Raw genomic sequence first — 25,889 nt, 5'->3', positions numbered from 1 at the left:
CACCCTCTCACCCCAATTGCGCCATCCATTGGTTTACTTTAAACATTTCAGTATATTTTGACAGAACTATACATTACACTAACTCCTACAATTTTGCTCTCTACAATCAACCACTACATAACAAGTACAAACGATTTTTTCTTTTTTTTTAAGACAAAAGGAACGTTCCTTTTCTTGGTGAAACTGTTTTGCACGATACTAGGAAGACCAAATTTATTTGGCAATACCAATGACACCGCAAGCCCAGCGGTCACCAGCGTTACCAGTGGTGAGAGACAATTCGTGACCACCCTTGCCAAGATCATCCACTGCAGCGTGGACGACAACGGTGCGGCCAATAACGGAGTAGGGACCAATCAAGGAGATTTGATTGTCAGTGACCTTCAAAGTAGCCTTGCCGTCAGCGTTGGCGTTGATGTTACCGAGATCACCAACGTGGCGGTTCTCATCCTCGGGAGCACCGTGGGTCTTGCTGAAAGGGTTGAAGTGAGGACCAGCGGAGGTGCAGCCTAAAAAAAAAGATTCGCCGAAAAATATGCTTTCATCAGTCATCTAAACTCCACCAAAAACAGCGAGTCTAAACTCAATCTGGATGACACAAGATATTTGTGAAAAAAAGCGACGTGAAGGATGTGAGGCGTGTGTCAATGCCTCCTTTTTTCTTGAACGAAATAGGGTCTGTCTCACTTATCCCACACGATCAGCTTTTACTGTATCAAACCGTGATGAAATCCTTACCGTTGGTGTTATCACCGAATTCGTGGACGTGGAAGCCGTGGGGGCCTTCGGTCAAACCATTAACTTCAGCTTCGACGAGGGTAGGAGCACCTTCGGATTCTTGGGTGAAGGTAACGACACCAGTGACTTTGGAATCACCGCGGAGAACAGCAACAGCCTTAACCATTTTGAATAATATAAAGAAAGATAAACTGAGGAATAAAAGAAAAGAGCAAACTAAAAAGACGCTGTCCCTGGACCGTCCATTTTATATGGCGCCAAATCCATGAACGTGACATCATATTTTGACGAGTGTTTGTCAGCATCCTCTTGAACCAATCAGCGTCCAATTTTGTCGGCTCAGATATCCGTGCTTCTCGGACCTTTGTCCCCGCCCCAAATATCTTAAGCGCCATTGGGTTCTTCATTCCTTCAGACTCTATATTTTTCGAACAACTCCCTTGCCTTTCAACTCGGGTCAATCATATATTTTATCGCATGCACAGCCATGCGAAGTTTCTTTCTCTAGTTTTATTGTGTTTGTGTGTCGCACCAGTTATTGACAGGTAAACATGATAAATATTTACAATTGGGACAGATCTAATTGTTTCAAAAAGAAAAAGCATTAAATGCGTCCGCATTAGATAACAATCCTTTCCTTTTTTTTATTTCTTTAAAGCAATAACTTACCTCACTGGGATCTCTGGAAGAATAAAATTGTTTGATGGTGACTGTAAACATAACAATGAGCAACACCAGAGCAACGATACGGGCAGCCCATGTCGCCATCTTGAAGGGTTTGGAGCTCATTGGTCTCATGGGAGCAATAAGGATACCCATAAGAATGCCCACAGCGAACCCGCCTAGAACAGAATATTCCGTGAGTGATGATGAAAATTAATAGGGGGGACCGTGCAATAAAAAGTCACGTTTCTCATACCGATGTGAGCAAAATTATCAAGACCAGGCAGCAATCCAAGCACCAACGAAATGATGGTAGATATTAATAAACTCATCAAGTCTCGCCATGGGTGAGGAATCACTTTCCAATTGATAAGCACGTCAATAAGCATATAACCTATCAGCCCAAACAGAGCACCGGAACAACCCATAGATGCTGTAATACAACTTTTGTTAAGACGGACGGTTGACGTAATTTAATCAATTGTAGACACTTACCGCTCTGACGGGGTGAGAACATAGCACTAAGAACAAACCCCCAAATGCCTGCTGCCATATACAGAATAATGTATCGCGGGTAACCGAGGGCTCGTTCGAGGTCCGAACCCAATCGCAAGTGGGTCAACATATTCATAAGAAAATGGAGAATACCGGCATGCAAGAAAATAGGGAGAATAAATCGAAATGACTGATTGGGCACGCCGGTTCCATCAAATCCACCAAACCCGCATAATTCTTCCAAAGAACAGGTATCTTGCAGGTTGCGATAACAATAAGCGTACTGTGTATCAGTGTTCACGTCCGGCAATGGTCGCATGCATGGAACATAACGAGCACCAAGATGAATCAATACCTATGTCGGAAAAGGAGACAATAAACCAATTTCGTCAGTTGCTCTTGTTCGCATAATAATAAAAAATGATTGTTTGGTGAAGCTTTACATTACTGGTGGGACCGATCATAGGGTTCCATACGGGAGTGGTTTGAATGACACTGCCTGTGAGTTGGTGATTTTGGACAAACTCAATAATCAATAATGCCAACATGGCTAAAGCGGTGAGCCAGCTGAACCACGGTCTAGTCACCGGCCCCAGCAACATACGCATAAAGAAATTTCGTTGATGGCCGTAAGGCTGGGGCGCTTGTGGTGGTGGATATAGATAAGGGTTGTATGTGCCAGGCGGAGGAGGAGGATAAGTTCCAGGCGGAGCTGGAGCAAAGTTGGCGTGAGAAGAAGGTGGTGGATACCCTTGTGGAGGATAGCCGTAACCCGTAGGTGGTGGTGTAGATCCCAATCGTGCAAATCCGTCAGGTCGTGGCGACGATCCATAACCGTTGGATGGACCCATGAGATGGTCCGTGGTACTGGCACCTCTATTATGCAGTTCATGATCGCCCAATCGGGCTCCGTATTCCGTTGTATGATCGTTGAGTTTTTCAGCCGCAGCTCCAACCGGCATGGAAAAGCTGCCATGATCAGGAACAGCAGGAGGAGCTCCTGGTGTGGATGGTATCGGTGTCGGCATTTCCCTGCCACCGTAGCGGGGTGAAGAAGGCATACGATCAGGCATGGAGGCGTTGGTGGTGAGATTGTCCGTACTGTGAAATGGTATATTGGACGAATCCGGTCTATCAGGTGCTGTGAATCCGGTAGAATAACCGGTCGAATGATTCATGGCAAAAAGAAAAGAGCGAATGAAGAAAAGGTGAAAAAGAAAACCTTTTGATTTCTTGTATCGCTTTTGCGGAACCGCACCGTTTAAGATGCCGACAGGGACAAACAGAAATAGAAACGATAATCGTGACGCTCTTTCTTTTTCCTGCGCTTCTTTTTTAAGATTATTGGGCGTGCCAAGACATGCTTTGATTCGCGTGCTCAATGGGCTGAAATCATGATATCTATTCTGCAAATATATAATCCACATACTTTTCTATCAACACACCCCATTACTGCGGAATAGGTACCATTATATCACCTATTATAGTAATTTCTATCGCTGCAATCAATTTTAACTGTTTCCAGGCCGCTGGTTTCGGCGAGGATGGCAACGTCACTGGCATACGGGTCGATGGAGTGACTGTTGGGTGGTTCTTTTATCGCTAGTTCTTCATCAGCATTGTGATTGTATCGTTCAGAAGACATATTGTGACTGCACGAAGCGGTTGTTTTACGCGAACCACGGTTGGTGGACTCTTCTGCTGCGGAAGTAGATAAATGCGAAGTCATGTATTGAATAATTCGTTTCGGAGGCGGCCAAGTGAACATCAAGCACAAAATGAATCGGAACACGTAGTCAAAAGCGAGCATGATACGGAAGAAGCTCCATGTGTTGGAGATAATGAACCACAGATACAATGCCCCGTAAAGTGTGAACCAAATACCCTGAATTACCATAAACCAGAGCTACAGTTGTACAAAAACATGAGTGATCATAGTAATAAAAATACTTTTGCATCTGCACGCTTCTTTGTCTGCTTTCAACTGATGATGCAGCTGTAATTTTTTTTCCTTATGGAAATTAACAGATCGTCAATGAAAAGAAAGGACTTGTTTACTTACACCCAGCGCAGTCGTTTTGGAGTGATAATCCTCGGTGCGATTTTTTCCCAGACGGATCAATGGTAAAAAGGTGTAATTAAAAATGGCTCCGTCGCTTACAATAGCGAAAAATACACCGGTGATAAAGGCTGATTTGACCGGGAAATCTTCGTTGCGAGCAAACATGAATCCAATTTCCAGCAAAAGTGATGTGCTGGCCAACAATAACCCCGCAAGCGCTAATCGAACGAGCCAATGCCGCCAACATGCTTCCGAGTATCGAATCCGGTGAGCGAGATCTAATAGCATCCAAAAATGCATAAGGAACATCAGAAGAGTACTGACGAGATAAGTGAGCGAATTCCATCTGTCGGCCAAGATGCCCTCTTGGGTTAACGTGTTGACGACGCATGCGGGTAAAGTAGATAAACTAAAGCAAGCAATGAAGGTCCGTAATTTCTTGGGATAACGAATGACTGGATAGGCGATAAGAACGGTTGATAACAAACAAAAGATGTCGCAAGTAAGGAAAATGATCGTAGCAGGCTGCATCTTATGACTGATCCAGATTGCCCTTGAAAGGCAAATCCAGAGATTAAAAGAATGTAAAAAAAAAAAAATACAAACAAATAAGATCTAAAGGAATGCTTAATGAAGGAAGAAAGGTGAAAGCTGTATAGCAAACATAACAGTAAAAAGGATGTTCTTTTTTTTTTCCAAAAAGCACAAAGATAGACTAAAATAGAGATCGAAACGATGATTTAAAATTGAAACGATATTCTGTACACCGTAAATCACTTTTGCTTTCCATAGTAAAAAAAAAAAAAGGCCACCCATCTTCCCGTCCAAGACTCCGATCGGTGCCACATAACCAGGGAACCAGCGGTCCCAAATTTTTTATTTGGGCGACACACACCACCGTTGCCAAACAACCGTGTCAAGCAGTGTCCCCATTTCAAATCGTCGTTTGTGGGACATTCACTTCTTGTCACTTTAGCGAATTTTCTTGCCGGCTTTTAAAAACAACCTTGTCACTTTCCAATAAGCTCGCTGTCGCATTTGAATAAATCACTTGACGTTTTTTTATGGTCTTGTCGTACTAACATCAATTGCAAACGATTGTGTATCTAATGGCATTGCAGAGTTTTGCATTTGAAAATACGCCTTCCTCAAGGAGCAAATACATTATTGCTTACTTATTTCCTTTTGGTCAAACTGATTTTCTCGGAGCTCGTTTCGCATTGCCACTTGCCCACGGAGTAGTAGGATAAAGCTTTGTTCATGCTTATTTTGATCACGGTTTTCAAAGATCATTGAAAAAATTAGAACTCGCAATAAAATAGCAGAAACATTATGATTTTTATTTTTTTTATTCTGAACGGTTCATACAAGCTTTCCGACCGCTGAAATTTGTCAAGATTTGATCGTCTTTCAGTAGTTGATGTCGCGTGAATACGTCCGACTTGTGCCCAAGATCGACAACAATCTCGACGACGGTTTTGTTCATACGAAAGAAATGTCGTAGATGGTCGGTGCTGGTACAGAATCCGGCAAAGTCGATCGTGACCAGTCTTACGTTCCGGATAGAATCATTGATGGCTGCAAACATGTCTTGTGTGTTTCCTGAGCAGCTTGGAAGGGACAAAAGCCATTTTCATCTGAATGGTCCCGTGATTGCAGATCCGATGATGATGTAGTGTTGTATGAACCATAGGCCCTTTCACAATAGCTTACGTGTCAATTTGGGTTGCTTGCAATTCCATGGATTTGATTTTCGCATGGGACGTATCTTGAGTGTTGCTGCGTCTGATATATCCCATGTTGAAGACGGTGTTGCTCGTCAATCTCACATGTCGTCGAAATTGACGCAAGTTGTGCAGATCATCCCACTGGTGATCGCGGTACTCTTCTTGTACCCAAGTGGTACACCCGGCCCTGACTTTGTCTCGTGTCATTCTTCTGCGTTTGGTGCCGCCCCAGGATCCGTCTTTGGTCATCCATTCGGCTAGCTGATTCTTATTGACTGTACCATATGGTAAATAGGCAGCGACGATTTGCAATACTTGCTCTTCGTCCAGCAAAAGCTGTTGGCTTATGCCTTCCACTGGATCAGTAAGAAGGATTTCTTTGATCAGGTCCATAATCGATGTACGGGTGGGTTGACAGATTCCGGAACAATAATCGAAGATAACGTTGCGGATGCTGCCAAGTGGATTGAGATCAGGATAATGGGGCTCCAAGGGATCGCCAGGCCGTGACCGACCTTGAACTCATCTGACTAAACAACTCACTTACAGTCATCGATAGTCCAATATCGCAAATTCCAGTCTTGTCTTCTTGCGCCTGCGCGATCAAGATGGTGGATCGTCATAATAGAAGACAGCAAGGGTGTTCACTTGATTTCAACGCACTTTGGATCTTTTTAGGAGCTTTTGAAAGGCAGCCATATAGCAGATCTCCTTGAGGCAATCAAAGGGCAGCAATATGGGATAGGATCATTTCTCCAGGAGGAATTTGAGGTGCTTCTTCGCCTTGATACGGGAATTCGAAGCTTAATCCCTTCGTCAGCATAAGGGCCGATGAATAGCGGCAGTCAATACCGAGAATCAAGACAGTACTTGTGCACCTCCACTACGGTCTTGAGTTTCCCGTGAGGGCTTTTTACGAACACAGGTGACGGTCTTGGAGAAAAGTGATGAGTGCGTAGCATCACCACTCGTGCGATCGAGGAGCAGCTGTTTCGCATCACTTCGAAACGGCCACTAACGGATACGAGTGCAAGGCAGCAGCAGTTTTCTTCAAGTTTTGCCATTCAAAAAGATGTGCTTTGACGCCAATAAGCTTATCTTTTGGTCAGTTTTGGATGCATGTTGTGGCCGTGATTGGAGAAAGATAGAAGTTCTTTCTTTTTTCTTTGTTTCTCTTGCCATATCTGTATATCATGCTTTATCCGTTTTTGGAATTCGTTGAAAAACATCCAAGGCAGTATCTCTGATGCATGCAAATCTCTCATCCGGATTTGTTTAAATCTAGCTAGCATTTTGAAAAGCATATCATATATTGTTGAAACAGGATTTCCTTGTAAATTATACAATGATAGAAATCCACAAGACCGTAAAAGAAACTAGTTTATTCAAATGCGACAAGTTTATTGAAAAGTAACCTATGGTTCGTAAAAACCGATACGGAAACTCGCTAAACTAACAAGTGCCACAAGCAGCAAGCTGAAATGGAAAACACTGCAACTGCGTCTTCTTTCGGCATCCCATCTTGATCGCACAAGTCATTGTGCAACCGTCAATGAAAAAAGGGAGCAAAATGAAATGAAATGAAAAAATGCCCCCAATCTTTTCCGTGACTCGTCGGATCAGCACAGAACACCACAATATTCCGCTCATCATCGTTCAATTCCCGAACAAAATGACGAACAATATAATTACCTAGGACATGGGGAAGGAATAACCTGCAAAGGATACACTGTTGTGTTCGGCACATAGAAAGAGCCTGAGCGATACGCAGGATTTATTGGATGACCATGAAGGATCCAAGGAAAGATGGATATGGAAAAGCCGGAACCCGGTCAAAGACGAAAAGATTAATTAAATTGGCAAGTGCTTTTATTGGGGCAGTTCAATGGGAGGACAAAATAAAATAAAAAATGGGTAGCTGGTAAACTTTCAACAACTCAACAAACCTACCTAAGTTGATTTGCGTATAAAACGGGATTGATTATTACCTCAGCAAAGCATACGGAAATACCAGTGGCCAGTATGACTCGTGAGCATAACAAGCGCAAGCTGACAGTACGTACGTACGTACTTTGCACTTTTAATGACATTATGTAAGAAGCTTGAGATCGCCTAGAGTAAAATACTTAATCCATCAAAAATCGCCAAAAAGGATGTGCTCCGTTTTTCTGACGTTGTGTGAATGTGGTGGAACATTTGATCTGCGGCTGAGAAAAGACTGTTCGAAAAAAAAAAAAAAAATAAGTCAGCCATCACTGAATTTCAGACAGCATCAGGTAGATGTCTGCATGGTTTTCAAAAACGTGAGCGATAGTATAACATCCTATGAACTGCGAGTATACCAACATCGCAAAGAATATGGTCTTACAGACTTGTGAAATAATCCATCTACGGAACTGTTTTCATGGTGTCTTTGGAACGTTACAAATCATAAAAAAGGTGAGCATCTCGTACAAGCCCTAGATCGTGCCAATAGCGGATGGAGACAACAGAAAGTGGCAAATGCATGCTAAAGTGTCCAAATAGTCTATTTGAATGACAACGCCTAACAACTATCGCTGTCTCAAGACACGGAATGATATTCAAACGGACAGATGACCCTTACGCGTCAAAAGTCGACAACAACAATTTGGAAAGAGGCATTCAATTTTTTTTACCGCCATTGCAAGGTAGATACACTTCTTGACTGCATCATAAAGATGGTATCAAAAAATTTCGAGAGTTTATAAAGTAGAAAGAAGTCTCGCATGCGCGTTATGGACTTGCACTTGTTGACGTGACGCAGAAAACAACGTTTTTTTCACAGAGTCAAATTTTTGGTTGCGCAGAAAAAAGAGCATGTTGCTGCTTTCCACTGCCAGGTCATTGTCCGTTACTTGTCGCTCAGCAACACCACGTCGACCTACGCGATTGTTTCCATTCACAACTACAACCGCTCACTCTTCATTCAAAGCTCATCGTTATTCTTCGTTTACAACCACTGTGAGACCAATGCATTGCCTGGACGACTCTTCAGTGGAATCCTTCATGGTCCCTGGCGCCAAAGTATTTGACCGTTACTTTGAATGCCCTCTCGGTACTATACGGAAACCTTTCTGCAAAGCGGCCAATGATTAAACCTTTATGAATTAGATTACAATCAGCCCTCGAGCGACAAAATTCAAGTGTTTGCTCGTCATTTGGTTCCTGTGGACAAGGTCGATCAAATGCACACTTTACCGTTTTTCCTCTATTTGCAGGTACAGCGGTCCAAGTGGATGTCTCAAAGAACCTGCCGTTCATAAACCACTTTTCTTGCTAGGGTGGACCAGGTTTCGAAGTCGGTTTACCTCGCAGTGCCACTTCGGGTTGGTTGAAAGTTGCATTCGACAAAGGTTATCAAGTGCTGTTGCTTGATCAAAGAGGCACAGGATTGTCTTCGCAGATATCGGCGGAATCACTCGAGCAGTTCGACAGCGATGAAGCCAAAGCACAGTATCTGACGCATTTCCGGGCTGACAATATCGTGCGCGATTGCGAGACGATCCGCCAAAAACTGACAGAGGACAGAGCGAACAAGGCGGAAGAACGACTTACTTTGCTTGGTCAAAGTTTTGGAGGATTTTGTATTGTCACCTATTTATCATTATTGTATGTATGTTACTTGGGTGACCAATGCTGTGGGCCATATTAACTGGTTCGTCATGGTAGCCCACAATCTATCAAGCAGGCCTTCATTACGGGAGGAGTACCACCCATGGTTGATTCCCCGGATCCGGTTTATCGCGCCTTGTATCCTCGCATTCTGAAAAAGAATAAGCTTTATTACACCAAGTTCCCTCAAGACGTAGCACGCGTGCGCAAAATATACGAGCATTTGTGGGATCAAAAGGTTCAATTACCCAATGGCGGCACCTTGTCACCTCGTCGGTTCTTGCAGCTGGGTATTCTCTTTGGCGGTGCCGAAGGTTATGATACATTGCATGAAATTGTGGTCCTGGCTGCCAATGACCTTGATCGTATGCAACGCTTGACTTACCGCACATTGGACCGTATTCAATCCCTTCAAAGCTGGGACTCCAACGTGTTATACGCGATCATTCACGAGGCAATCTATTGTCAGTCTAACACTAGCCGTTGGTCGGCCGAGCGCATTTTATCCGAAGAGCCCTTCAAAGCAGCTTTTGAATGGCGCATTAGCGAGCTTAATCCAAGCCAGCCCATCCATTTCACAGGGGAAACGATCTATCCCTTCATGTTTGACGATTACGCCGAGCTGCGCCCGTTGAAGAATGTAGCGAATCTATTGGCGGAAACGAACTGGGGTTCGTTGTATGATCGAGATGTCCTGAGTCGTAATGAAGTTCCTGTTGCCGGTGTCAGCTACTTTGATGATATGTATGTGGATCGACAGTTCTCCGAAGATACAGCTGCCGATATCCGCGGATTCAAACAATGGATTACCAATGAATATGCTCACAAGTAAGTGCCATGCTAGAATGACCTCTCATGGTTCATAGTACGGATCCTGATAATTGTATCTTGTTTTTTTTTTTTTTTTTTCTCTCGAAATAGTGGTCTTCGTATGGATGGCGAAAAAATATTGGACTATCTGATGCAATTAGCGCGTGGTGATGTCGCTTATAATCGCTAAGCATATCAACAGTGACGTCAAATTTCGGTCTGAATCGATCGCTGCATCGAATGATCTATCTTTGCAACAAATAAATATCACAAAGAGGACAGCCTAAAATAATCGAATAACGACAACGCTTTCATGGATACCACTAGTGGCTGGTCCCGCCTAGTGATGAATCACTGTTATTGAGTGGAACACCCCCGGGGGTAATTCATTGTCTTCAATATTGTAGCAAGTTATTTAATCGAAGTCCACCAATGCAGTGGAGGCTGCCCTTGTATCACGCTGTCGCTGTTACAGTATACAGCTCAACTTTAGTAAAGCTGGCATGAAAAAGTTCTCATGGATGTCTCTCTCTTGAGTTCATTCGTTAACCGCTCGTTTTCCGCGAAATGTTCTGGACACAATTACATGCGATAGTCTACTTACTAACTATCATCGTTCGGGTCCTTTTTTTTTGACCTAAATGAATCGTGGTAGGCTTCATATGGCGAAGTCGATTGATGGGTGATATCATCACGGACTCTATGGTTAAAGGAAAATTGATTGGACACTGTGTATGCGGTGACTATACGTCTTTAACTTGATTGTTAGGTTGGGATGTCACAGAGAACACGTCAGGGATAGTATAATTGTCAGTGGTTGACCCCTTAAACACTGCAGTTGTCATTTACTGAAATAAAATTTTCAAAGCTAGTCAGCAATATCCGATAACTGATGAGTATTGCTCTCAATGAAAAGCGAAAAGCAAATGAACAATTGAAACCGCGTTTTAGGGCGGAAATCTGAACTCCATTGTCGACACAATTAACCGAGATCTTTTACAGATATGATATGCTTTAGACAGTGGATGAATTTTAGGACAGGGTTTTACGCATCGGAAAATGGCACTGAGGAGCCAGAAAAACGGTTTATATGGCAAAGCAAGCTAATGCAGAAAGGATACTAGACTCGTCATAGATGTTTTAAGTGCTTCTACGTGGGAATTTCTGTGGTTGTGGTAAGCCAATGATCAAGCAGCTAAATGATAAGCCCGCCACGGAGATACATGATATAAGGCAGAGGCTATAGCAGCGGTAGAAAAAATAAGGATAAAAGCATTATATGTGCATGTAGATGGAGATGTAACTATATCACCTGCAGATGGAAATGGACAGGAATATAGGGCAATAGTAGCTATCAGGAGAAAAGGTCAAGGTAAAATCCTTAAATGTTGAGAACATGTGAAGAGTTTTGGATTCAACAAAAGCGGCCATTGAACCGAGAAGAAATAAGGGAAGCTTTTTTTTTTCTGTCTTGGCTGCCAACTGTGCTCAAGCCAACGCTTGGTTTTCTTGTTTAGTATCCCTTTGCTCGAGTATTGACTGCATGCTGCAAGCGCTTAAAACTGCCTAGCTCAAGTTTATCTTTGTATATAACACACCATCGACTTACCACTTGCACACTGCATCTTCACTTCATGGCTGGTAACTATTTCCTTTTCGAAAAAATTAAGCTGCAGTTTTTTGTTATGCTTCGTTTTTTACCCAAGTATCAAGTACTAAGCAATTATTATACTCGCGTTCTTTACAGATCTCGGTCTTCAGCATCTGGAAGATGATGCATCTTATAGTGAAAAGCAACAGGATGAAGTTCACTCACTGCCATTGACTCCCGAACAACACCATACTGCAGTCACCGAACGTTCTTCATCCGAAACCCTGGAGCCATCGAACGATACCCCTGATCATCCGTCGGTCAACGACAGTACTTCAGCAACGGTCACATCACAACAAGACGAAGTGCCGATCGAACGGGAACAGCCTCAACAACACATCGCCCAAACCGTACACGGGCCACGAACAGAAGTAGATGACAATGACCAGGAGGAGCCTACCTTCAAGATGGAACCCTCGTCCATGGAAATTATATCTTCAGTTACAGTGGAAGAAGGTAACAAAAAAAGAGAGAAATGGTTTTGCTGAGAAAACCCCTTAGGACAATAGAGGCAAAGAATCTATGGGGTTTGATCGTTGTGAGGCAAGCAGATGACTTACAGAGCGATTGGTTAGACCACGATCAGGATAACGACAGAAACGATGGCGATGAATTGCAGGATGCACATATCGAGGATGAGCCAATGGATCTCGTGGAACATGTGTACAATTATACGGTCGATGATGTGCTTGTTCGAAGGTACTGTTTGTGATTCTGCAAAAGGGATAGTTTCTCTTGTGAATAGTGCGCTTATACGCTTGCTGATCATCAGAGTGATGATCATCAAAGAAATACCGACGATTCTCTCCATGATTGATGTTCATGAAGCAGTGGACCGCGTGTTACCAGTTTTACGAGAAATCATTATTGATCCAGAGGATGCGGCGCGTGAAGCGCTTCTAAGCATATGTAATGATGTGATCATGTACTTTTACAAGGTAAGATCTCTTTCACTGAAGCTATCTAGGTGACACAGATGACTTATGCTTGCGATTATTGGATATCAAAAGAACGCGCCGCCTCTGTTTGAAAACGAAAAAACGGCGAGTGGAGACTCCGCCTCTCCAGATACTACTACCAATGAGGCTACACCAACTGCATTGACAAGCCCCAGCGGCATCGTCGACTTGGCTCCGCCTTCTTCCGACAAGCTCAGATCGAATCCTCACATCCCCAAAAATACGTTCACGCCTTTGTTTATGGAACTGTTACTGGATCAGCGATCCGTGCTGATCTCTTCCAGTCGTGACTGTGTCGTCAATATTGTGAAACAGCTGGCAGCATTGGAAGGAGACCAATATCAAAAAATCATCGATTGTGACATATTGCAGGGGGTGGTTGTGGAACTGATGACGGTGGCGGATGGACAACATGCAGTCGAAGATCAAGAGACAGCACAGACCACTTATGGAGATCGCTGGGTCATAACGTCAGACACTTACCGTCGATCGTCCTTGATTGGTTATGAAGAAGATGATTTCAGTCAAAACAAGTGGGACTGGGCCAAACTCACTTGCTTGCATGTAAGCCATTGTCTTGCCCCCCCACCCCCTCCCCGGGCGGGAATCACGAAAAATTGTGTTGACCAAAACAAAATCATTCCTTTTCTGGATTAGTTGATTACCGCATTGGCTGATACCCTGGGGTCCGAGCGTTGTGCCAAAAAGTGCTTGCCCATAGTAGAACGACTGGCCAAGGATCCCTTGTACAGTGTACGAAAGGAATCGGTCCATGCTGTACATAATCTTGCGACCGCTCTGACATCGGACGTAGTTCTGGATCGCTTGGTAAAGTATCCACGCACAATGCGTCACAGCCCCCCCCCCCCAAAAAAAGATACCTCCAGCATTCTAACTCAGACATCCTGTGCCTCTCCAGCTTCCCGTTTACCAATCCCTTTCTCATGATACCATCTGGCATGTACGCCAAGCGTGTGTGCAACATTTACCCGGAATCTGCGATGTCTTATCTGATGATCGCAAAGAATATCTTGCAGCTGAAGCGGTCCACGTCTTCGAACACGACGTTTCACGAAATGTACGCAATACACTAGCCGAGATTATCGGCCAATTGATTGCCAAATTTTTACCCAAAGACTGGGAAGTGACAGGGGCATCCGGCAAGGTAAATGGAAAATAAGAGCAAGGAAGAAAGAAACGGTCCAATGTATTCATGTCGTTCCCCATCTAGGTTCCCGAGCACCTGTTGCAATTTTTTCTTTCTCTGGGTTCGACGACCAGCGTCAATCAAATGTTCAAATTGGATATGGATCGCGCTATCACTTGCGCTTACAATTTCCCTGCGGTGGTGCTGACGGCTGGGCGGGACTATTGGGACTCGCACCTGCGGGATATGTATCTCAGTTTAAGTAAGGATTATCAGATCAAAGTACGGTGCACCTTTGCCAATTCGTTGCATGTGATTGCTCGTCTCATCGGTCCCAAACGTGCCGAACGTGACTTGATTCAAATCTTTGCATTGTACTTGATGGATCTTGATGCTGTAAAGCAAGGTGTCCTTGAGCATATGGCCGAGTTTTTGGGTACCCTGGCTCCCAATTCTCGAAACGAATACATTCCTATTTTAGCCGAAGTGTGGGATGGCGTCATGACGAACTGGCGTCTACGGGATATGCTGGCGAGTCAACTCCAAGCGATGGCCTTGCTATTTGACAGTCAACACGTGGTCGAACATATTCTTCCTTTGGCGATCCGTGCATGTCAAGATGAATTTGCAACTGTACGATCCACAGGTGTCAAAGCAGTAAGTGACTCTCGATGCACTTGGTTTCCGAAAATGGATACAGGTGACTCACGTCTGTTTTGTAGTTTCCCGTCATCCTGCATATTGTGAAACAGAGTGCTGACGAAGATGGATTGTCAGGGACCATGAGCGATTTGGAAAGTGACGGTTACAGCAGCGAGCACGAGAACCGTAACAATGATGCACTAGCCCTTTTAAGCATTGTCATGGAAAGTTTAGACGAGTTCGCACGTGGCACATCTTATCGCTCCAAACTAGTGTAAGTGGCCACCCGAATATGTTTTTTTTTCCTTTATACCCCGCGGTGGGCATGTGCAGCATCATTGAACGTTGGGAAATGTTAGATTTGCTCACATATGCGAAGCACTTTTGAACTCTCAAATATCTGCAAGAGATGTGGGCACTTTCTTCCTACCGCGATTGGATATTTTGGCAAAAGACCCTGTGGTAAATGTCCGAATTGCTGTGGCGCGCGCTTTTCATATCATATATATCAACCGTGAGTCGTTGCATAGTTTGTCTGTGACGTACAGCTGTTTATTTAGTTTTTGATTGTATAGAAACCCTGCGGGAGGAGTTGAATGAGCTTCAGGCTAACGGTGTGAGCCAGGGGTCGGTATCGGAAAATATGGATCGCATGCTGTACCAGTTTGCGCTTGATGAAGATCAAGACGTTCGATTCTTTGTCATGGATCTGGTAGATCCCGCTGAATTGGATAAGCGATCTCGGCATAAAATGGCGGCGGCAGAGGCTAATACTCAACGAACGGATTCGCCCATGCAGGAAGATACCGAACAAGTTTTCGCTTCCTCGCCCTCCACGACGCTTTCAAACGATACCTTATCCATGGAGGAAGATGATCCGGATGCCAAAGCCAAGTCGGCCGCCTTCAAATTGAATGAGTCACCTCCAGTGGAGTATCCCACTGCTGGCGAAGGAACAGACTCATTGCCAATGTCTGTCGATGAAGACGAATTAATGGTCGATGCACCTCTGGAGTCCAAAATAGACTTTGTGTCAGGTGGTTACCTCCATGACAGGTCGTTACAAAAAAACAATGACAAGGAAGACTACGTGTATCTGTCAAATAATCCCTCGCAAGACGTCGTTTTCGCCTCCAGCTCCTAGCACTTCCTACTCTCCTCTTGCTTGCTGCGCGACCAGTTCTATGAATATTTCCATGCCATGGTGACCACTAATCATAATCGTAATACCCGTTTCCTTTCCTAGATATCGTAGATGTCGTATTCATTGATCTCTTTCCCCTCCCCTGTATGATCATGTTACTTCTTTACCAAAAGCGGTCAACCCGTTATCCGAAATTCAAAACAAACCGCCTTCATACTCTTTTTGCTTTTAACAACAATAATCATCTTTTCCGTCTCACGTTAATGTATAAAACCACAAATAAACGATCATTTACACTGTGCACCTTTACCTTCTTTTTCCATTGAATCCGAAAAATGACCATCTCTTCTGGGACCCCTACCACTTCATGCTACTTACTGTAATTAACCGCCAGCATCATCAAAGACATTCAAGTACACATAGTATGTATGAAAAAAGCCTCTATTCTTTTTCTTTATTTGAATCAATTCATTTCTACATCATGACTAAGAGCTTCTTTGAGAGGAGCATCTTCAGACATTTGAGTTTCGTTGATTTTAAATTGTGGATGTGGTGCATTAGGAGAAAAGCAGTAAATGGAGTATGAAGGAGGAAAAAAAGAGATCAAGTCCATTCGTTCGTTTACAGGCGATCGCGGCTGTAACTATAGAAGAAAAAAATATAGGTTTTAGATGATTTTGATGCGGCGACAAAAAAAAATTTTATGAACTTGAGGACTTACGTCTTGTCGAACTTTTGGTTGACGGTCATGAACTTGAGTTGAGTGTCCTGGTCAATGTTTCTCCAGCTAATAGATACATACAAAAGTAAGAATCATGTAATACACAATGGATGAAATGTCAATAAAAAAACACTTACGGGTAGGGGTTGTTGGTACGATCCCAAACAACTTCAGGGCCGCTGGTAACAAAAATGAAAATTAATTTAAAACCGGATCGTTGGAAAACATTCTATAGAATATTTACCGTGCCAAACGAGTCAGGTACCAGCCAGACAAGCCAACGGCAAAGCCGACGGTGACATAGATGGGGATAATCTCAGGCTTGTACCAGATGTTCCAGAGAGTCTTCTTAGCAGCGTGCGAGGCAGACATGGTCAAGATAAATAAAAAAGAAGTCGAGGTGGAAAAGACAAGTGTTTATTTGGAGTCAGCACCTGGTCCCTGGGCTTTTATAATAAGTTTACATGGCGGAGCTATGGTAATCTGTCTTTGAAAAATAGCAAAATAAATGGAATTTTTGATTGGACACAACGGTGGTTGAATCCTTTGACCAATCAATGATGCAGGGATTTCTTTCACGATTTAAGCTTATTGGTAGTTGGTGTTTTTAGCTTGGCTCGCAGCTCCTCGTTTTCTTGCCGTAACTGCTCGACCAACGTCATCGTTTGATCCCGCAGTAGCTTCTCTTGTTGCCATTTATCAACGGCCTTGGCTTTGTCTTCTTTCAATTCGTAGATATACTGAATTGTCCGCATCAAAATCCCACTTTTATTCTTTTCGCAACCCGGCACCAACTGTGCCAATTCATTGATTCCCTTGTTGATCAATTCTCGGCGACGTCGCTCCACTTGCTTATGGTTTTCTCGTCGGATTCGGTACCATTCCGCCGATCCCATTGTCGGTTTTACACTTGGCATGGTGACAGCGACGTGACGTGGTTGGCTCATAGTTACCTAACCAAGACAACATGAAAAAGATGGCGGCCGTTTGTTGTTACAGCGACTAGTAATGATGGACTAAGTGGATTCATGTATTTAATACCTCCACAACTTTTTCTGGATTTGATGATCGGATTGATAAAAAGGTGTTACGATGTAGAAACTTATGATTGGACAATCCGATAGGGGTCAATGGGCTGAATAATGCGCTCTGAAACCTGATTCTCGAATGAAAAACGATTCTGCCCCGCAGTTCGTTCAATCTTTTCTGCCGGCGATGCAATCGATTAGGATTATCATTTTAGCGTTCTCCTAAATTATTCTGACGTACGAATAAATATAGAAATGGCCAATCGAAATGTGAGCCAAAAAAAAAAAAAAAAATTAACCAACGGAAGAAGCCAGAAAAAAAAAGGTAAACGAATCCTAAAAATTTAACACACAAAAAAAGGGGCAGGATCAAAAGCTCAAGCTTTTGGTGGCAGCAAGAGATGGCCTATTTATATGTGCATGGACAAAAAAAAGAAACTGTGGTTCGAAAATTACAATGGAACATGTGATCGCGAATGCATTCAGTACGGTATCGAGGTCACGAGAGCAGACATATGACTCGTATAGATTGATATAGCATGCACAATTATTACGTTTCTGAAGAGACACAAAGAGGGACAAAAGGCCATCTGTTTAAATATGAAGACAAAATAATAATACTAGTAAAGCGTATGTGCATAAAGAAAAAGGTTATAAGCGAATAAGAAAGAAAATGACGAGACAAAATGGTATCATAGGTTGTGGGGCGATAGTTTAATGGTTGCGATGGTAGACTTTCACAATACCGTCGGCGCCACCGCTCACCATCCATGGCAAACAACGGTGATACTGTACGTCCAGTACACCTTCGTCTCCTTTCTTACGGTGCGCATTAAACTCTTGTACACATGATTTGGACATGGTTAGATCCCACAACCGTATCGATTGATCATGACCTATGGAACCAAATCCATCAGCAATGAACGATAGTAGAAACGATGAACTACGTACCGCCTGACACCAGTTGCATGCCGCTTGAATCGATATCTAAACTTGTTACCGCGTCAAGGTGTGCTGTCATTGTGAAAGAACATTCGCCTAATACATAGCATATTGTTTTGTAAGTTATTGTTGGATTCCGACCAAATGCATTGGCGAATACCTGATTTGATATCGAAAATTTTAATTTGCTTATCTTCGTGTCCTGACACGACCCAATTCATCGTGGGATGAGCAATAACACGATTGATCTGCGTTTTAATGGTACCATCTATCATGCCCAAAAAAATTCTTGTTCAGTGCATTGTGAAAGCCAGCAACCCACGGATCTGACATACCATACATTTCGTCACTCTGGTTCAACGTCAGAATGACTTTTCCTGTTTCGATATCAATAAGGTGGATCTTGGCATTGGAATAACTGACGACCATTTTTGTCAAATCCGTATGGCAGAAATCAATGGAAGTCGGTGAAGGCTTCCCATCTCGAGGCACGTGAATATTATAACCATGTTAATTCCTTTTGTTTCGCCACATCAAGTATTGTATTTTTCATCGTTACCTTGACTCACAGAACCAGTATCGCCCGTCATGATCCCATCATAATTTATAGAACTTTTCAATAGATGACCGCTTTCTTTGGTATCCCATATTTTCGCTGTACCATCCGCCGAAGCAGAAACAAGGAGGGAGGTATTTGTGCGATCGACGGGGAATAATTTGATGTCCCAAATAGCATCCGTGTGACCCACAAATGTAGCAATGTTCATTGAAGGGTCTAGTTTTAAAAACATCATGAGTTGGACTATATCATAGTGTGAAAGGTTATTATCGCACTTGCCTACAGACGGGAAAAGACCGTGACCCGCAGGAGGCAGACGCCACGCCCGAATCGTTGAATCTAAGCTTGCTGAATAGAGTCGGTTCTGCTCTGCAGAAATAGCAATCGAAGTGATCACATGGCTGTGGCCACGGTATGTGATCATGGTTTCAGCTTCTTCAACAGCTCCCCTACAGAGACCCCCATGTGCATTAGATTTCACACATGGACCATTCTCTCCTCTATTCCTAGTGCTCTTACTTTTTCAGACTATCGTTGTCTCTGCCCATACATTGCTGCAAATTATGAACGCGGACAGTACCGTCATCGGATCCCGAAGCCAGAATCATATTTTGTGGATGGAAACACACCGCACGCACAGAATCGAGGTGTCTGGAATAATTTGAATTTAGCCTGTCGCATGGAAATAACTGAAATGGGATGGTGCATTTTTTTTACCCTTTGATGGTCATTTTGGTTTTCCAGAATTTTGTTTGAGGTTGAGTAGTGTCCAGCTTTTATACCGAATGCTGAGGTGAGTAAGTGGGTAAACCCCAGAACGTTTCTTTTTTTTATGCCGCTTACCGAGCTAGGGTCAATGTCTTCAAATGACAGCACTTCCTGGGCCTTGGAAGAAGTAGAGCCGTTCGCTGGACATGAATAACCATCAACAATTAGGCCAGTAACCCATATCCAATGTCTCCATAGACTTACACATGGTGGATTTATTTACACTCTCGAGCATCTTTCGCGCTTTGTCTTCCGAAAGGTTATATTTCTCTTGAATATGCCTGGCCTGCAGTAATCATCCATGCGTAAGGATAATCAATTACGATTGCTCTCCAATATCGTATGGTGTAGGACCTTTTTTTTTTTTTTGCTAACTTACCAGCTCTTCGGGTGAAAAATTATCGACTTGCATTGATTCGGTAGCACTACCTTGTTTGGCCTCTTCCATCGCATGATTGAACATGGCTACTTCATCGACATTTTCCGGAACAGGAACGTTTTCATCTTGGAGAGGGGGTGGCGAAGGAGGTTGTTGTTCGTCTGTCGGTAACGATCTGTTGTCGGCATTCATGAGCATAGGAGGGATTCGTTTTGGATGAGATAACTGAATTGGGGTATTGAGAACAGGTGAGATATTAGCACGCACAGTGCCACCTGCCGCGACTTTGGCATGCAAATGGTTGGACGCAATAGAGGAAGGAGTAGCGAATGAAGGAAATTGGTTTCGTTCATCGGAGGTCGATGAAAGCTTTTGAGACTGCGATGATCGGTTGGCAGTGACAGGTGAGGAAACCGAAGAATCGGATTTAAAAGATGGGTTGGGTCCGTATCCCCAAGATCGCGGCGGTATATCTGATCGTGTTGCATTAGCAAAAGCGTTCGTCCGGGGGAGTTTCTCGGGCATCGATGTTAAATAATTGATCTCTTGTAAGCATCTGACAGCCATCAAAACATTTGAGTACTATTCGTATCAGTAGGGCTATCCAGAGAAACCAACCAAAATGAATATACACATACGATTTAAGCATTTGCCGTGCTCTTTCGCGTGACTTGTGGTCAATGGAATGCTTGGGTTGAGATGATGGATTAGTCGTTGATACTGTGCTACTTTGAGGTTTTTCTGCATCGCGAATGACGGGCGATAAAGCTGTATGGATGGGAAGGCAAAAACCAGTTAGATGAAAAAAAGGACACTATTATGCAACACAATGTGGGGTTCAAAGTACGATCACTTGCGTGTGTTCGGAGAATCTTGGTTGGATGTCTCTTTGTTGGTTTCCAAATGTCGCTTTCTAAAAAAAACGATCCATCACCGTCAGTCCAGCTTCCAAGATCATGATGACCATTGATCATTTCCCATGAAAATTTTGGTTTCACCATTTGCTCACTTTTACGATACCACTCCTTTGGTATCTCCTTTGATCCATTACCTTTCTTGTCGTAGTGCATACTCGAGCATCTTGACCCGTTTCATCAGATCATATTTGAAGTTTTCCGTACCTCGTCGTTCGCCTTCCAAATACTCGATACGCAACTAAGTTCATAAAAATATGAATCAATAGGATTTCAAAATGCTTATCAAGACAAGGTTTTACCTTTAATTCTGTTCGTTCGATGGCCCATTCATTACGTTCGCGTTCGAACCGACGCCATTCCGCCTGTAGAAAGTGAAGAACGCCGGGCAAGTTGTATCCCGTGGAAGCTTCGGTCTGCATGGAAGAAAGGAAAAGAATGTAAAAGAAAAATCCAAATAACAGCTAATGAGGTGGTATGAAGCTAGGGATACTAAGGGAAGGAAGAAGAAAGAAGAAAGAGACAACAAGATGAGTAAAAAAAAATTCCACTATGCAAAGACTATCTCAGAGGATTTACAGTTACGTAGGTGTCAATTTGCTGCCCACAAAAAAAGAAAAAAAAATAGATCGATTAACGTAGGTTCGAATGGTGCAGATGAAGAATTGCTTTGGTCTGCGAGTCTCTCGTTTTTGATATGTCGATGACGGAAATGGGGGAAGACCAAAAGGTTGGTTTGGAAAAAAACAGGGAACAATCCGTGCGAATTCAAACGGAGTTTCAAATCATCAATGGAGGTCAAAACACACAACCATCCTTTCCCACTTCCTCCCCCCCCCGCATGTAGTCGGAAAAGGCATCCTTGAATTACACTTTGTTCTCTTACATAACAACTATGAATCATTTGGTTGACGCAACATTTATATGACTCAACAGTCTGTGCGTCGACTTCATTTTGCTTCTTTTTTCTGAAGGAAGTTTTTATTAAAAGTTCATGACGTTTTTTGTCGTAAATGTCCAATTATCGTTGAGAAAGGAGTAAGCTCTGCTTGCTTTCTCTTCCTGATTTATGACTTCCAGCTCGCTGCTTGTCGAACTCTTAATATGCATAATTCCATTTTTTATTATTATCATTAATTCAATCATTGGATAGTCGTATTTGTCACGCTTTTTGAATAACATGTTGCGGTCTTTTCGCGTAATCAAGCAGAAGCAGCAAAACTCATGCATACCATATGTATCGAAGCCCTTGCGAGGATACACAAAGAAAATGAGTTTGCATACATTGAGTTATTTTTTTTTTTTTTTTTACATATCTCACTCAATCAAAGCAGTAAGCACAGTTCAGATAATAATACATTGCTACATTTATCTTTATATCGTGGCCATTGGCCCACTTGGGTTTTTTTTGGTACTCGTCAAGATCTTTTTTTTTTTTTTTTTATCCAATACGAAGTAAGCGAATGATGGTGACGTGTCATTTGGGGGAAATTTGGCATTTCCCCCAATTTAAAGTTTTTTTTTTTTTTTTTTTTTTTTTTTTTTTTTTTTTTTTTTCTTTACCTCTTTTTTTTCTTTACTTGATTATCTTTCTGTGACCATGGGCTCTCCATCTATTATTTCTTCGCCGGTATTCAATATCGCTTTCTTGCTTATTTCAATGCAATTGGCCAAGAAGGTCGATTGGGAAGATCCTCAAGTATTGTTGATGGCTCGAATCGGTTACTACAGTGCGCAGGCCCTCGTCATCGGTATGGCATACTTGTTAATCGAGTACATCAAGAAGAAGAACGGTAAGTACAGTGCTCTATGGTTTTATAAAGGAGAATGGAGGAAAATCACCCGAGAAACCGCACCGACAATGGATTTGCGAGCAGCCGCGGACGGAAGGGATGGGTGGATGGTCGAGATGAGGCAGCACAGAGGAAACTCACGCTTTTTTTAATGGTTAGACACAACTCCATTGCGCTATGTGAACCAGCCAAAGCCTAGCTTGAGTGGACAGGGTAGCACACAACCTGAAACTGTGGAGACCACCAACAAGGATTACGATATCAGCCAAGTGAAGCAATTCATTCAGTCCACGGCTACATCTATTGCCATGATCTCCCTGATGCACTGGCAATTTAAGTTCACTCAGCCTTTGCTCTTGCAATCCATTCTCCCCGTGAAGAATTTGCTGACACACAAGGTTGCCTTGATTCACTTGTGGGGCGATGCTCCCGAAGGTCCTCTCAAGAGACCTTTTGTTGCTGAATCACCTTTCGGTGCTTTGTTCGGCGGTGCCGGTAACAACGCTGTTGCTGACTCTTCTGCTACCAACACTCAGGATGCTGATAAAAGCAAGAAGGATTAAACATAATTTTAAGCTGTAAGGAATGGAAGGGATAAACGATTCCATGTAGAACGGGTGGTTGGTTGCCTGTAGGATCCAAGTTGTATGTTTTTTTCTTTTTTCTTTTTTTCTTTTTGTTATAGTCTTTTTACTGTTAAAGGATCCTTTATCCATACTTTTCTTTTGCATGATTTTGTCATTAAACATAATTTGTATATTAAAAGGAATAGACATCGATGTTTCATCGTTTCAATGACTCTGGAAATCAGGATATTTGGCATTATCTTTTTTCAAGGTTTATTGCAACGTGTACCAATCAAGGAAGCACACATGCTTTTAAAGCTCCGTCCATCTTGCTCATCTCTTCTTTCCATTTGTCCAACCCAGCCAAAAAGTACCTACATCGATACTTTTTTATTCCCCCAACTCGTGCATCTAGACCCGGCTCAATGATCTCTGATCACTTGTATTTGTGAAAAGAGGGGGTTTTTTTTTTGATAGATATTTGTTTTCATCTGGAATAAAATAAATGATGCGTTCATATATGGAGCAACGCAGAGTAAAAAGTACCGATTGACAATATCAGATATACAGCATAGAGAAACTAGGGTAAGCCTATCGTAGCTCGTAGTTTACGATAAGCGACAATGATAAAGCATGAGTGTAAAAGTTTAGAGTAATACATGATGATGGGTTGCAGGTAAGAACACGTAAGGGAAGTTCAGTGTCACCATGTTTGCGGAACAGTAAATGGTACCGAGGCAGTCAACTTTCTTCAAGCCTTCTCTTTTGCAAATGTTTCTTCCACAGGGCCTTCTTCGCTAGCAACATCGTCTTCAGTCACCATATTTGTTTCGGTTATCTTGTTGGCGACCAAGAAAATCAGAGGGAACGAGATAAACACCATAATCCAACAGATCAGGCATTCCCAGCGCAGTGGGATATTGACAGCGTCAATACCAAAAGCAATAGCCGCACCAGCGGACTGAACTGCTTTGTAAAAACCGGCATAACGAGCAAGTAAAGCAGGGTCATTGGACATGGCGCCCATAAGCCAATACATGTATGATTGATACAATGAGTCGGAGAAACCATACATGATAAACAGAACAAAAGGACCAGCAAACCGTTGATCCGTCCAGTGAACCAAGTCTTTGTAATCATTAAAAAAGGTCAACTGAAAAACGAAGCCTCCAGCCCACACCGCCATCAAGACGGCAAAAATAATGGTCAAGCCCAATAAACCACGACTGCGACGGGACATGCCTTGAAAATCGAGAAGAAAACCAAGCATCAGCGAACCAAGGATCTGGAAACCCCAGTACATCAGATCATTCAAAGCACGCGTAGACGGGCTGAAGTACACGGCGTTCACGCGGAACTGATAAGCATAGAACCAGTTGGAAGCCAAAAAAGCCGGAATCAAAGCCAACATTCGCCACTCTTTCCAGACCAAAACCACCCCCATCAGTTCCTTCTTCCAGTGGGCAGACTTGGCAATCGCCACCGTGGAACCGTCTTTGCGCACCACCCGCGAAGGAGGAGCCAGCGTAAACGACAAGGCAATACCGATCAGCATGACGATAACAAAGGCAATGTAGGTCCCGGTCGAAACACCCGCGTGATTATTTTCCAAATTCAAGGCCAGGGCAATCAGGGAACCAAGAATACCGCCCAGGTTGAAAAGCGTCCAAAATATGCCAACATATTTACCCTTATTCTTCTCTTCAGGGTACGCCATCATGATCGCTCCTTGAGCGGACCAAAAGATACCAGCACAGCATCCCAAAATAGCCCCAGCAGCAATGACAAAGCCTTCGATCTGTTTACGGTCATACACCCAGAGCGCCGCCGAATAGATCGCATAACCTATCGAACCGATCTATACAAGGATAATGAAATCATGAGGATCACATGTCATTGACCAAACAAAAAACCACTCCCGGTTTTTCTGTTGTGTCTGCCCGAACCTACCGTTAAGGTCGTTTTCACACCGATCGTGTTGGTTACGGAACCAGCAAAGAAGCCCACCACAGAGAAACAGGCGTAAAGAGCACTGTTGGCAGCATCGATCAAGTGGACATTGGAGCTCATTGAACCGCCGGCGCCCAATCCGGATAAAGCGTTGAACATACCAGGACAGCATAAACAGACCAGACCCAGTAACGTCACTTGGAAAAGTGGGGTATTGAACCGATGAAATAGTGAGCAGATCATCTGGATGGAACGTGGCGAATGATGAAAAACCGATAAATCAATCAAGACAACGAAGCGCGATAATTAAAAAGGGGCCGCCACCGGTCGACATGCATCCTGCTTTTATATACGCTGTTGTGCTATACGTTTCTTATTTTCCCCTATTTTCGGTTGAACGAATCAAAACAATCGATCGACCGTCAGAAAAAACTCAATGTTCTCTGCCCATGTGCAAAACTAAGCCGCCCATCGACGTTTTCCAAGTCAGACCAAACTTAGCCGGCTAGTCTTCTGTTTGGGCCGACAGACAGACTTCATTGGATTCAGATCCAATAAAGACAACAGGGTCCTGATACAGATTGTCTACATAAGGGTA

The 25,889-nt window shown here is 43.2% G+C and overlaps 12 protein-coding genes across 12 annotated transcripts; 3 read left to right on the top strand and 9 right to left on the bottom strand.

Annotated features, from left to right (window-relative positions):
• Positions 1 to 22: 22 nt before the first annotated feature.
• BYT42DRAFT_566397 (superoxide dismutase) lies at positions 23 to 935 on the bottom strand. The gene is made up of 2 exons (XM_051567972.1): positions 739 to 935; positions 23 to 509 (listed from the first exon to the last, which is right to left on the bottom strand). The coding sequence occupies exons 1-2, from the start codon at positions 902 to 904 to the stop codon at positions 214 to 216; spliced, it is 462 nt and encodes a 153-aa protein (XP_051424686.1). The 5' UTR covers positions 905 to 935; the 3' UTR covers positions 23 to 213.
• Positions 936 to 1,201: 266 nt separating this feature from the next.
• On the bottom strand, positions 1,202 to 3,162 carry BYT42DRAFT_566393 (rhomboid family-domain-containing protein). The gene is made up of 5 exons (XM_051567971.1): positions 2,340 to 3,162; positions 1,897 to 2,251; positions 1,658 to 1,834; positions 1,408 to 1,580; positions 1,202 to 1,317 (listed from the first exon to the last, which is right to left on the bottom strand). The coding sequence occupies exons 1-5, from the start codon at positions 3,072 to 3,074 to the stop codon at positions 1,249 to 1,251; spliced, it is 1,509 nt and encodes a 502-aa protein (XP_051424685.1). The 5' UTR covers positions 3,075 to 3,162; the 3' UTR covers positions 1,202 to 1,248.
• Positions 3,163 to 3,219: 57 nt separating this feature from the next.
• Positions 3,220 to 4,721, bottom strand: BYT42DRAFT_566389 (uncharacterized protein). The gene is made up of 2 exons (XM_051567970.1): positions 3,959 to 4,721; positions 3,220 to 3,802 (listed from the first exon to the last, which is right to left on the bottom strand). Exons 1-2 carry the CDS (start codon positions 4,487 to 4,489, stop codon positions 3,371 to 3,373), a joined length of 963 nt encoding a protein of 320 aa, XP_051424684.1. The 5' UTR covers positions 4,490 to 4,721; the 3' UTR covers positions 3,220 to 3,370.
• A 585-nt stretch (positions 4,722 to 5,306) lies between these two features.
• BYT42DRAFT_634634 (uncharacterized protein) lies at positions 5,307 to 5,669 on the bottom strand (the record flags this gene model as incomplete). The annotated part of the gene is made up of 1 exon (XM_051572480.1): positions 5,307 to 5,669. Exon 1 carries the CDS (start codon positions 5,544 to 5,546, stop codon positions 5,307 to 5,309), a length of 240 nt encoding a protein of 79 aa, XP_051424683.1. The 5' UTR covers positions 5,547 to 5,669.
• A 52-nt stretch (positions 5,670 to 5,721) lies between these two features.
• On the bottom strand, positions 5,722 to 6,045 carry BYT42DRAFT_482000 (uncharacterized protein; the record flags this gene model as incomplete). The annotated part of the gene is made up of 2 exons (XM_051563694.1): positions 5,722 to 5,826; positions 5,878 to 6,045. Coding segments are annotated over 2 exons (273 nt in total), but the record flags the coding sequence as incomplete, so codon positions are not given.
• Positions 6,046 to 8,455: 2,410 nt separating this feature from the next.
• Positions 8,456 to 10,479, top strand: BYT42DRAFT_566387 (Alpha/Beta hydrolase protein). The gene is made up of 5 exons (XM_051567969.1): positions 8,456 to 8,761; positions 8,818 to 8,924; positions 8,987 to 9,315; positions 9,376 to 10,146; positions 10,240 to 10,479. Exons 1-5 carry the CDS (start codon positions 8,524 to 8,526, stop codon positions 10,316 to 10,318), a joined length of 1,524 nt encoding a protein of 507 aa, XP_051424681.1. The 5' UTR covers positions 8,456 to 8,523; the 3' UTR covers positions 10,319 to 10,479.
• A 1,117-nt stretch (positions 10,480 to 11,596) lies between these two features.
• On the top strand, positions 11,597 to 15,981 carry BYT42DRAFT_566385 (armadillo-type protein). Its single transcript, XM_051567968.1, has 11 exons — positions 11,597 to 11,769; positions 11,876 to 12,235; positions 12,355 to 12,478; positions 12,552 to 12,717; positions 12,790 to 13,302; positions 13,396 to 13,566; positions 13,658 to 13,903; positions 13,970 to 14,542; positions 14,608 to 14,801; positions 14,887 to 15,041; positions 15,103 to 15,981. The coding sequence occupies exons 1-11, from the start codon at positions 11,763 to 11,765 to the stop codon at positions 15,669 to 15,671; spliced, it is 3,078 nt and encodes a 1,025-aa protein (XP_051424680.1). The 5' UTR covers positions 11,597 to 11,762; the 3' UTR covers positions 15,672 to 15,981.
• A 127-nt stretch (positions 15,982 to 16,108) lies between these two features.
• On the bottom strand, positions 16,109 to 16,801 carry BYT42DRAFT_566382 (NADH-ubiquinone reductase complex 1 MLRQ subunit-domain-containing protein). The gene is made up of 4 exons (XM_051567967.1): positions 16,637 to 16,801; positions 16,530 to 16,571; positions 16,393 to 16,458; positions 16,109 to 16,314 (listed from the first exon to the last, which is right to left on the bottom strand). Exons 1-4 carry the CDS (start codon positions 16,762 to 16,764, stop codon positions 16,293 to 16,295), a joined length of 258 nt encoding a protein of 85 aa, XP_051424679.1. The 5' UTR covers positions 16,765 to 16,801; the 3' UTR covers positions 16,109 to 16,292.
• On the bottom strand, positions 16,788 to 17,716 carry BYT42DRAFT_566380 (uncharacterized protein). The gene is made up of 2 exons (XM_051567966.1): positions 17,434 to 17,716; positions 16,788 to 17,345 (listed from the first exon to the last, which is right to left on the bottom strand). Exon 2 carries the CDS (start codon positions 17,337 to 17,339, stop codon positions 16,968 to 16,970), a length of 372 nt encoding a protein of 123 aa, XP_051424678.1. The 5' UTR covers positions 17,340 to 17,345; positions 17,434 to 17,716; the 3' UTR covers positions 16,788 to 16,967.
• A 70-nt stretch (positions 17,717 to 17,786) lies between these two features.
• Positions 17,787 to 21,780, bottom strand: BYT42DRAFT_566368 (WD40-repeat-containing domain protein). Its single transcript, XM_051567965.1, has 15 exons — positions 21,285 to 21,780; positions 21,120 to 21,223; positions 20,926 to 20,981; positions 20,707 to 20,836; positions 20,069 to 20,624; positions 19,894 to 19,975; positions 19,765 to 19,829; positions 19,639 to 19,694; positions 19,441 to 19,572; positions 19,201 to 19,370; positions 18,922 to 19,137; positions 18,698 to 18,844; positions 18,523 to 18,630; positions 18,372 to 18,458; positions 17,787 to 18,316 (listed from the first exon to the last, which is right to left on the bottom strand). Exons 1-15 carry the CDS (start codon positions 21,402 to 21,404, stop codon positions 18,135 to 18,137), a joined length of 2,211 nt encoding a protein of 736 aa, XP_051424677.1. The 5' UTR covers positions 21,405 to 21,780; the 3' UTR covers positions 17,787 to 18,134.
• A 910-nt stretch (positions 21,781 to 22,690) lies between these two features.
• Positions 22,691 to 23,338, top strand: BYT42DRAFT_593248 (inorganic phosphate transporter Pho88; the record flags this gene model as incomplete). Its single annotated transcript, XM_051570684.1, has 2 exons — positions 22,691 to 22,775; positions 22,935 to 23,338. The coding sequence occupies 2 exons, from the start codon at positions 22,691 to 22,693 to the stop codon at positions 23,336 to 23,338; spliced, it is 489 nt and encodes a 162-aa protein (XP_051424676.1).
• Positions 23,339 to 24,092: 754 nt separating this feature from the next.
• Positions 24,093 to 25,613, bottom strand: BYT42DRAFT_531238 (major facilitator superfamily domain-containing protein; the record flags this gene model as incomplete). Its single annotated transcript, XM_051565416.1, has 2 exons — positions 25,292 to 25,613; positions 24,093 to 25,199 (listed from the first exon to the last, which is right to left on the bottom strand). The coding sequence occupies exons 1-2, from the start codon at positions 25,532 to 25,534 to the stop codon at positions 24,093 to 24,095; spliced, it is 1,350 nt and encodes a 449-aa protein (XP_051424675.1). The 5' UTR covers positions 25,535 to 25,613.
• Between the last annotated feature and the right edge of the window lie 276 nt (positions 25,614 to 25,889).

The sequence above is a fragment of the Radiomyces spectabilis genome (genome assembly GCF_025331425.1).
Source record: "Radiomyces spectabilis strain NRRL 2753 chromosome Unknown BYT42scaffold_5, whole genome shotgun sequence".
Lineage (NCBI taxonomy): Eukaryota > Fungi > Mucoromycota > Mucoromycetes > Mucorales > Radiomycetaceae > Radiomyces > Radiomyces spectabilis.
Note: the sequence above shows the minus strand (reverse complement) of the source record. Positions and strands in the feature narration are given on the sequence as shown.